This window comes from Littorina saxatilis, unplaced genomic scaffold (genome assembly GCF_037325665.1).
Source record: "Littorina saxatilis isolate snail1 unplaced genomic scaffold, US_GU_Lsax_2.0 scaffold_1223, whole genome shotgun sequence".
NCBI classification, from domain to species: Eukaryota; Metazoa; Mollusca; class Gastropoda; order Littorinimorpha; family Littorinidae; genus Littorina; species Littorina saxatilis.
Genome location: NW_027127448.1, coordinates 1 through 10,467, shown reverse-complemented (window position 1 = coordinate 10,467; position 10,467 = coordinate 1). Strand labels below are relative to the sequence as shown.

The window sequence follows — 10,467 nt, the reverse complement described above, 5'->3', positions numbered from 1 at the left end:
GGATAACTCAACTTGTTATTTAACACTATTTCTGAACACTGTAACCACTTTAACACTTTTAATTTATGTTTGACTGTGTTCCATGCTTCAAATTGGGCTTCAAAAATGGATACATAAGGTTTTTTTTCCAAATTCACCTGTAAAATCACTATGTTTGATGTTCTATTTTGATTTCCTATTTCTCTTCTTCAGTTTCTGATCATCCGATTGTTTTTTTGTTAACATATTCACAATACAATATCACAATTTCTTCAGTAGGGTTTGCGTGAAAAAATCTCATACCTATGCTCAAACTTCAGTCGCTATCTCAAAATTTTGCGCGACAAGCTCTATTCATTTTGTTTTTTTCTGATAAACAAAACACTGAACTAACATAAAAACAAACCTTTAAAACTGCCTAACCACTTTGAAATATGGCCTCAGGTGTGAACTCCAGCCTTAAGTAACATGACCTAGAACTGACATTTGAATGAAAACAGCCAGCATTTGGGTGGTGCAGAAGTTTGTAACAAAATGTATCTCGTGTGGAAAAGAAAAGGTCATCAGAAAAGAGGTAAGAGAGTGAGGAGAAACAAGATGATAGGCACAAGAAAAGCAGTTTTTGTGGAAAAAAGGGAAATCACGGGTAAAAGACATCAACAACAAAAACAAATACAGAAACAAACAAACAAGTAGCTCCTGACATGGAGTATGGCGAATGCGGCTCTTCTCTTATAATATTACAAATCAAGTGGGGCTGGCTAGTCTTTCTGTTGTTTACCAGTAACTGAGTAAGGAGGGTAGAAAGAAAACAAATGACCATGGAAAAAAACGGTAAACATGCAATCAGCATTTGGTGTTCTGTGCGAAACAATCGTCAGGTCAAATCTATTTACAGTTTAAATAATACAAATCATGGCACGGTGTGTTGAATAACACCAAGTCCACAAAGAAAACTCGATTATTCTACATTGAATCTTACATTTAACTTGCAAACAAATACAAGATGCTGCGTGCAGCTATTTGGCTGCACATGCTGATAATCAGGTTAAAAGTATATCGATGAACATGATGATATGATTCGTTCGAGGAATCTTTGCTCTTCTGAAAAGAAACCACAAAATAATCTTATATTCTCACAGCAAACCGTCATGGTGCATACGAGGAAGAGCAGATTATTTAATTCCATCAGTCTGGTCAAAAAACACACACACAAACACACACACACACACACACACACGCACACACACACACACACACACACACACACACACACACACACACACACACACACACACACAAATCGTATATATATATATATATAGAAGTATGGCAAAGCAATGCAATGTTTTAGACAAACAGAAACAAAGTAAACAAACAGAAGTGCCATTTGGCTGTAAATGATACTCATCACGTCAAGAGCATGTACATCAGTTATCACACACGCGCGCACACGCAAACACACACACACACACACACACACACACACACACACACACACACACACACACACACACGCGCGCACACGCACGCACACGCACACACGCACGCGCGCACACACACACACACACACACACACACACACACACACACACACGCATACTAGTTAGTTTTCCGTGTATTGAATTGATGGTCCTTGTGCAGTGCTATGGCGAGAAGTAGCAATGTGGGCACGCGTGGTGATAGTACGATTTATTTGTGTAACAACGACCTTTAATTAAACTGAGCAACGTAACGGACGTTCGTTCACATGACACACACATTTATTTCCTGTTGATTTCGACATCCCGTTCTCTGCTCTATCAGTCTAATATGAGCATCACACTAATGTGTTTATGATCAGCCCAGCAGTGTTACTGGTTGAAAGCAGTGAACCATGACCACACCTTGGTTGTTGCTGTTAACATCGGTCGTTATGTCCGGAATAATGTGTCGAGGTATTGCTACAATTATTCCCCTTGATTATAAAGATAGCTAATGTTATTGCCTTAACTGACGACTAATGATGTTACCATGCCGTGGTTTTAAAGATCAGTTGGTTGCACATAACATTCCTTCTAAAAATGAGCTTACTTTGAACAAAGTTTTTGAAGTAAACTAGCATAACTTGTTTTGTTTTCTAAATGTGTTTGTTACTGCATGCACCTTTGTCTTTTATGCTGACGGACAGTGCAACAACGTTGTATTGTTTTTTTCTGTCTGTATAACTTATATTTGCAGCAATGGAACTGTCAAACCATATGTTCTGACAAGTATTATCCCAGTAACAAGTTCCGGACCAACTTCGTTGTATCCTATTATAAGTCTAGTCTAAAAGGACACATGCATGTGCGCTTCTTTGTTTTTAACGAAAGCCACAGTCTAAATGCGCAAGTTTCGCTACGGTATGCCTTCTCTGCTAACAACAGTGTAGCTAAATATAGTAACGACCTTTATTATATTGCACATTTAAGTTTATCGAATGCATGAAGAAAGAAACATTTCCAGCAACACCAAGAACCAACTGCACAGATTATGTGCCGGAAAAGGAAGACCTGCGTTGCCAATGTCTTCCTCCCGAGGGCATGACATCACCATCGACTCTGACGTGGCCTGGTCATTCTAACAGCCCGAACCTTGTCCTGGAGAACGTTCAACGTGAGAACAACGGAACACAGTTCACCTGCCAGATGGAGACTCATGGTGTCTATACTACCATGCAATACACTCTGCGTGTTGCACGTAAGTTTAAGCATACATTAGCATTACTTTTGTTATCATAACGCCTGTGCTTCCTTGTTGTTTTTGCCACTTAGACTTAGGATTGTGACGACCTATGTACTGCCTTGATTGCAACGGGAAACGTTCAGAACATCATGTTGTCCCTGAATGAATTTTTGTTTTTGTATCAGTCGTTCTATGTTGGATAAAGTATCTATGCAATGTCTTCAATATGTCTTCCAAGATAAGCACCACCACAGCAGCTCGAACGACGAAAGAGGTTTACTCATTCAATTTTGAGGATACACAACTCCCTTCCATCATGCATATTCATGTGTTTAATATGTTGCTGTCTCGACATGCGCATAGTCAAACAATTTTTTATCTAAAACAAATATAACACTCATATTTTCCTGTCAAAACGTTATAGTAAAGTTGAATGTGGTTTGGTTATATACTGAATGTTCATCAACATAAACACAGACCGACCGTTTGACTGAATGATTAATTGCCTGACTAACTGATCTACAGGCGGCCCGTCACAAGGAAATGTGCAGATTAACTTGAACCACACAGTAAACGAGAGAGATGGATCTCAGCAGTTCGAGCTGACTTGTAACGTCATCGATGTCTATCCAACGCCATCCTACACCTGGGATGACGTCACATGTGACAATAGTGCACAGGGCCGTTGGTGCACGTTCACACCAAACCCCGGTCAAGACCACGTTATATCCACGTGCAATGCAAAGCGTCCTTACATTAACGGACATAACAACAAAGTCGCATCGAAGACAGCGCGTTTTGGTCTTTCATGTACGTATCATTTCCTTCTAGAGCTTCTATCGTTTAAGACCACGAGTGTATTTCACAGCACCATAACATTCGAGTTTGTTTATCATTGTTAAAGCTAGCAGACGTTTACCAAACATGTGTTAACTTTAAACTGTAGTACGTTATTAAACTATTTAACCTATTATTTATGCTGCAGGTGTCGTGCTCGCTGCGCTGCGTGTGCATCAGCATAATATGTATTGCTTTGTGTGTGTGACCAGACCCTTCCCTTGCACGACCCGACATACGTCCACACCCTGCTTTACTCCAGACGGGAGATGTTTTGACATGTGACGTCGTTGGTGGCAATCCCCTTGTGGACAGTGTCCACTTTGCCTGTACTGACCCTCAGCTAGATGACCAGCCTGACGTCATCAATGGGACTTCTGTGTCCAGTTCAGTCACTGTCAACGCTGCTCACGCCACAGAGAAAAACATGAAGTGTTTCTGTCATGCCACCTGGAAGCCCAGGCCTGGATATTACAGGCTTTCTACAACAGCTATCTTCAACGTTGAACGTGAGGACATGTTGGTCGGGTTGTTTTCTGAAATGTTTTCTTGGCTTGCTTTGTAAGATATTTGCTATGTGTCTGGTATAACTTTGGTTTTCTTCAAAACAAATGGAATAGTACGTTAGCATGCAAGAGGTATAAACCGCATAAACACACAGGAGAGTATGACCGACACCAGGTCTAACAGCTAAGTAGAGTAGGCGATCGGAGAATGGAGATGTACACATAGATTGTGTTGTTGTTACTTTTGACGCAGCTCTATTTATCATTTGCAAGAGAACAATTAATCAATCGACCCACTCTCACGGCGCATGGTTGGCTTATGTACTATTCTTGTCTGTATCCATTTGCTCTGTTGGATATCCACACGTTGTTTTAATAATGGCATTGCTGGTTTGATCTCGATCTTTTTCAGACAAAGTTGTTGTTAAGAGCTTGCAGCTGGACAACACAGACGACGAAATAACAGTCAACAGAACCAATCACACATCACTCTCATTGGTGTGTGGTGCATTTGGTCGACCTCCCCCTGCAGTGATCAACTTTACATACCCTGCTTGGGACATACACCCCACCAATGCTAGTGTCAGTCAAACAACCAACTGGACCAGCGAGGCCGCTGTGACACTGTCAGACATCCAGTGCCGAGACATGGGGACCTACAGCTGTACAGCACACAACGGGCTGGGTCACCCTGACACCAGGAGCATCAAACTGAATGTCAGATGTGAGTTACACAGTTATATAAATACTGATGTGCAAATGATTCATGTATGCATTCTTCTACCGCTGCCGTACCTTTCCCCCCACCACATCATGTTCCTCATGCTCCTCATATAACTGCTGATATAAAATACTGTTGGTGTAGCTGCTACTGCCGTTGTTGTTGTTTGCTGTTGTTGCATTTGTTGTACTATAACATCAAGCTACTTAATTGTACCATCACCTTAACCACCACCTTAACACAATGCTTGCTCTCGCTCCCTATGTAATTTATATTGTCTTTCTCTCAGTCGCTCTCTCTCTCTCTTCCTCTTTTTACATTTAGTCAAGTTTTGACTAAATGATTAAACATAGAGGGGGAATCGAGACGAGGGTCGTGGTGTATGTGTGTGTGTGTATGTGTGTATGTGTGTGTGTGTGTGTGTGTGTGTGTGTGTGTGTGTGTGTGTGTGTGTGTGTGTGTGTGTGTGTGTGTGTGTGTGTGTGTGTGTGGGTGCCTGTCTGTGCGTGTGTGTGTGTGTAGAGCGATTCAGAGTAAACTACTGGACCGATTTTTATGAAATTTTACATGAGAGTTCCTGGGCATGATATCCCCAGATTGTTTTTCTTTTTTTCGATAAATGTCTTTAATGACGTCATATCTGGCTTTTTGTAAAAGTTGAGGCGGCACTGTCACACCTTCATTTTTCTATCAAATTGATTGAAATTTTGGCCAAGCAATCTTCGACGAAGGCCGGACTTCGGTATTGCATTTCAGCATGGAGGCTTAAACATTAATTAATGACATTGGTCATTCAAAATCTGAAAATTGTAATTAAAATTATTTTTTATAAAATGATCCAAAATTACTTTTATTTTATTCTGTATCATGTTCTGATTCCAAAAACATATAAATATGTTATATTCGGATTAAAAACAAGCTCTAAGAATTAAAAATATAAAAATTATGATTAAAATTAAATTTCCGAAATCGTTTTAAAAAAGTTCATCTTATTCCCTGTCGGTTCCTGATTCCAAAAACATATAGATATGATATGTTTGGATTAAAAACACGCTCAGAAAGTTAAAACGAAGAGAGGTACAGAAAAGCGTGATATGCAGCACAGCGAAACCACTACCGCGCTGAACAGGCTCGTCAGTTTCACTCCGTTTTGCACAAGCGGCGGACTACGGTCATTGTGAAAAAATGCAGTGCGTTCAGTTTCATTCTGTGAGTTCCACAGCTTGACTAAATGTAGTAATTTCGCCTTACGCGACTTGTTTTCTGTTTCTCTCTCTCCGTGTTGCTTATCCGCTCTGTGTTTCTCTTGTGAACCGATCTGCCATGTACGTAGAGGTTACATGCCGAGTCTCAGTGATTATTAAAAATAATGGTCGAAGTTAGCGGATCATGAAAAATGCGAGCTTCAGCGAGCTTTTTCATGACCGCGAACTGAGACCATTATTTTTAATAATCACTGAGACGAGGTGTGTAACCTCTTTATTCCTCCTTTCTTCCGTTATTCCAAAAAACCAGGAGTTTTTGTGCGAAAGTTTGATCGAATCCGAATCACTCAACCAGTCAACCTGCGCAGGCGATCGATTAATGCGCGGTTGTATAGTTCCGTGCAAATCATTCCATTCTGTTAACACTTCTTTTCAGTTTCCCTGTTTTGGACTAAAATCAAGTACACAGATATGCTGTTATTCTGCTGTGGCGGTAAAGGCAGATATTGTGTGTTCTGTTTATGTTTTAGTATCGCTTAGTAAATGTTCTTTCGTCAAATGGGACTAGCAGACGAACTTGCACCCGTGTTCCAACGTTAATTACTGTATGAAGTTCAGTTTTCTGGGGAAAATAGTGTATGAAACCGCTTTATGTTGTTTAAATTGATGAGATGTGTGCATTTGGTTGCGTGTGATCTGTTTATAAAATGAAATATTGTTGAAAACTGACCGTCGGATTGCAGTCAGTGTTGTCGAAGAAACTGCGTTAAAAGAAGGGGAACTACTCTTGTCGCCAGAGTATGAGTTACTTGCCTTGGGAATTTGCTTGTGATGAACGGTTTGTGCACGGCAGATCTAGATTCAGAAAACAACCGAACTCATGGATTTTATATGGAGATTCATGTGTTCAGGCCTGTAGTTGTTAATTTAAATGCGGTATGTTTGTATTGTTTGCTCCAGAGATGTATACTTCGTACGTATAGAGCGTTCGGAACTTTTCAGTCGCAAAAGTAGTACCGAAACAGAACAGCTTCTCAACCCATTGCACTATCGAGGATTCAGGCTGTTGCTGGCTCGTTATTTGTTTGGTTGCTGGGTCATTATCGAAAAATAACTAGCTCTACAAGTTTACAGAGGTAAAGAAGCAGAGGGGGGAATAAATGCAAATACAGCTCTAATATTGTCTATCAAGTTATACGAGTTATTGTAGAATGTGACCAATGAAATTGGTATTTTCTCCAGGCCCACCCACACAAACCTTCAACGAAACGATGAACATGACAATAAATGGAATAGTCTTCATGCTGGAAGCCTACCCTGTACCTGATGATTTTACCTTCACCCACCTGGGTATTGACACCAGTAACAAGGGGACCGGTGTGTCATCAGACAACTTCTATTCCACTTGTCAACAAGATCGAGTGAAAGCATACATGTTGTACTGCGTCATCAGACCTGTGAATGTTCCAAAGAGATTGCTTGGAATGTACTGTGTTGGTGTGTCCAATGGGATTGGAAGCGTTCAGGTGGCGTTCCAGATTCGTATAGAAGGTGGGTGTGTTGATACATAGTTATGTCATAATCTAAGGTACTTCGTCAACATGCTTGCTCTAATTGGTGTTTCTACTTTAAAAAACATATATAATCCCAAATGTACATATGACTGCTATACTTCAAAATCAACGTTATAATAGCCGAATTTAACTGAACAAACTGCTGAACTATTTGTCTATGCTGCTTCTGAAATACGTATTGGTTGCTTACAAATTAATTAAATACTGTGGCATTGGGTTGCATCGCGTAATTCAGGGAGTCTTCAACAAAATTGGCTTGAAATTGTTTACAAAACTGAATGTATCATTAGCAATGAAAATGGTTGAAAAAGGCACAACATGTGCTGGAAAATACAGACATCTAGCACTGCTTTGTCTAAGATTGATCATCAATTTATGTGTTGCAAATTATATTTGCAACATCGTGTATTACAAATCACAATGGAAACACACAGGAAACGTATTATAATTCTACCCAAAAGAAACATGACATCATGCATGCAAACTAATCATGTAAGTGAGTAAGTATGAGTGAGTGCGTCGCGTTCTCGCTGTGCGTCTGTCTGCGAGTGTATGAGTCCGAGTGTCTTGGTCCTTGTCGATTTGTGTTTCGTATAATGTTCACTATGTATTGTATATTTTGTAAGCGCCCAGGGCTATATTTAGATTAGGCGCACAAATGTTCATAATAATAATAATAATAATAATAATAATAATAATAATAATAATAATAATAATAATAATAATAATAATAATAATAATAATGTAAGTTCACATTTATAATGGTTCAATCATGTGATGTTCCCATCCAGTCCGATTCGCACACTGTGTGTTCCTTTTCTGTCGTATTCCAAACATGTCAGAACTGTTCCAGTAAAATCATCACAATTATGTTATCCATTTTTTGGGGGGGCTTTTATTTTGGCCGTGTATTTTCAGAATGACTGTTCAAATGGTGACTTGTTGAATTTCGTATACACCCACAGACCAACGAAACAAGCGACCGCACTTCTGGCAGTAAGTGCATTGCTTTCATTGTCTTTTTCAGTTGTGGAAGGAAGAACTCACATGGTGTGGACAGTAGTCGGAGTAACAGCTGCCGTTGTCGTTGTCGTGTTGTTCACTATCATCATTGTTCTTGCAAGAAGATGTAAGCAGAGTTATCGCTCGTGCATATGTGACCCTCCACCACGAAATGAGTCGCATGTCACTTCGCGCGGTTCTGCGCTAGGCTTGATATAAGTCCGGAGAGTGTATGGTAACAGCGTGAGGATCACCTTAGTCACAGGCTTATAACTCAAACAGTTTTCGCTCTTTTCTAAAACGGGTTTCACCACTGGATAGAGCATAAAAAACTCTTTAGGAAAATGTAAAAATATGAAAATCCTGCAAAGGTGACATGCGACTCATTCCGCGGTGGAGGGTCACAAATGTGTGCGAGTGTGTGTGTGTGTGTGTGTGTGTGTGTGGGGGTGTGTGTGTGTGTGTGTGTATGACTATGTGTGTATGTGTGTACGTGTGTGTGAACAAGCGGCTGTGCGTGTCTGTGTGTCTGTGTGTGTGTGTCTGTGTGTGTGTATGGGTGTATGTGTGTGTGTGCGTGTGTGTGTGTGTGTGTGTGTGTGTGTGTGTGTGTGTGTGTGTGTGTGTGTGTAGACAAGGTCTGCAAGTGAGATCGATATATTTCCACAGAAGAAGACGACTTGATTTTACTTGATTTTTCTTAGGCCTTGCACGTCGGACGCCTCAGGCACGGAGGGAGGGTATCGCAGGATCTCACGAGGAAGTTGAAATCAGCCCCACCAGACGACAACGACAACAGTCAGACCAATCGCACCAACACTCTGATGACAACATCCCACAGCCTCAACTGCCGCCCGCGGGTATTCCCATCTCTGATGCCAGAAGTCGTCAGATGTCTGAAGAAGAAAACCACTACACGCGTATCTCTGATAGCAGCAGTCTGTCCTATGAGCATGCTTATGATGTGACCCAGCGCCGAAGTAGTCGTGATGAACACTGCTACACAGATCTGACCATGCCATAAAGCATGCTCTTGTTTGTCTGTTCATAACATTCGTTTTCATGGCGCACCCATCATGTCCCAAATTGGAGTCATGTGACATCATTGTTAAAGGGGGATCACCTGAAAACTTTGTATTGACATTGTGCATTTGACAATGCGATTGTGATTGATATCAATTGTGTTTATCTTTACCATTTGTTTTCTTGATTTGAATCAATCTGATTTGAAGGATTACTTTGGCCAAATGACGGTACATGGGACATACATTGTCTGACGAAACACCCGATGACATGTTTTTCCTTTCTTCTTGATTTGGTTACAACTGCTATTCATTGATTGGTTCCACAACGTTATGTGAACACATATTTGATTAAAGTAGTTGGAAATTATTGCCTGAGGTTTGTAAGCAAACCGGTAAAATGCAGTCTTAAGTAATGCATTAGAAAAGTTGAACACAGATGAACGTTTGTTTGTCAATGTTTTTGTTGTTATCCTTCAATGTACATCCTTGTAAACATAAAGAGTACCTGTACATAACTATATGTGTTGCCTTGACGAGTGCATCTGCATTACAGGAAGCAACACCTAAAACATGTTTCTGTTATTGTGTATATATTCTTTAATCGCGTAACCACACAGCTCTGTATTCCCCGACCCCCATCCCCCCCCCCGCACACACACACACACCATTAACCCCGCCCTTCCATCCCCACCTAACCACTCGCACATACTTTCGTACATTTCATTTTATCTGTTGAACGTTTAATTGTAAACGACAACTTACATGCCAATATTGAAACCATATCGACATAGTCACTCATGTTGTGTTTGTAAAACGGTTATTTTCATTTCTAAAAAATAAAAAATAAAATGTTGGCACATGTTGCGAACCTTACCGAGACTAATGGAACTAACCTCTTTTAAAATAAACCAA

General features: G+C 40.4%; 2 protein-coding genes across 2 annotated transcripts; both read left to right on the top strand.

The window, feature by feature from the left end:
• Positions 1-2,444: 2,444 nt before the first annotated feature.
• LOC138955902 (uncharacterized) lies at positions 2,445-4,865 on the top strand. The gene is made up of 4 exons (XM_070327408.1): positions 2,445-2,700; positions 3,211-3,369; positions 3,735-4,031; positions 4,441-4,865. The coding sequence occupies exons 1-4, from the start codon at positions 2,445-2,447 to the stop codon at positions 4,863-4,865; spliced, it is 1,137 nt and encodes a 378-aa protein (XP_070183509.1).
• A 2,342-nt stretch (positions 4,866-7,207) lies between these two features.
• Positions 7,208-9,701, top strand: LOC138955904 (uncharacterized). Its single transcript, XM_070327411.1, has 3 exons — positions 7,208-7,505; positions 8,556-8,657; positions 9,235-9,701. The coding sequence occupies exons 1-3, from the start codon at positions 7,226-7,228 to the stop codon at positions 9,552-9,554; spliced, it is 702 nt and encodes a 233-aa protein (XP_070183512.1). The 5' UTR covers positions 7,208-7,225; the 3' UTR covers positions 9,555-9,701.
• Positions 9,702-10,467: the final 766 nt, after the last annotated feature.

What these genes read in the sequence shown, in the direction of transcription:
- LOC138955904 (XM_070327411.1), top strand. Translation starts at nt 7,226, where the DNA reads ATGAACATGACAATAAATGGAATAGTCTTCATGCTGGAAGCCTACCCT. An exon ending in GTTCCAGATTCGTATAGAAG is followed by an intron (nt 7,506 to 8,555) that starts GTGGGTGTGTTG and finishes TGTCTTTTTCAG; the next exon opens with TTGTGGAAGGAAGAACTCAC. An exon ending in CATTGTTCTTGCAAGAAGAT is followed by an intron (nt 8,658 to 9,234) that starts GTAAGCAGAGTT and finishes GATTTTTCTTAG; the next exon opens with GCCTTGCACGTCGGACGCCT.
- LOC138955902 (XM_070327408.1), top strand. Translation starts at nt 2,445, where the DNA reads ATGAAGAAAGAAACATTTCCAGCAACACCAAGAACCAACTGCACAGAT. An exon ending in ATACACTCTGCGTGTTGCAC is followed by an intron (nt 2,701 to 3,210) that starts GTAAGTTTAAGC and finishes ACTGATCTACAG; the next exon opens with GCGGCCCGTCACAAGGAAAT. An exon ending in AGCTATCTTCAACGTTGAAC is followed by an intron (nt 4,032 to 4,440) that starts GTGAGGACATGT and finishes GATCTTTTTCAG; the next exon opens with ACAAAGTTGTTGTTAAGAGC.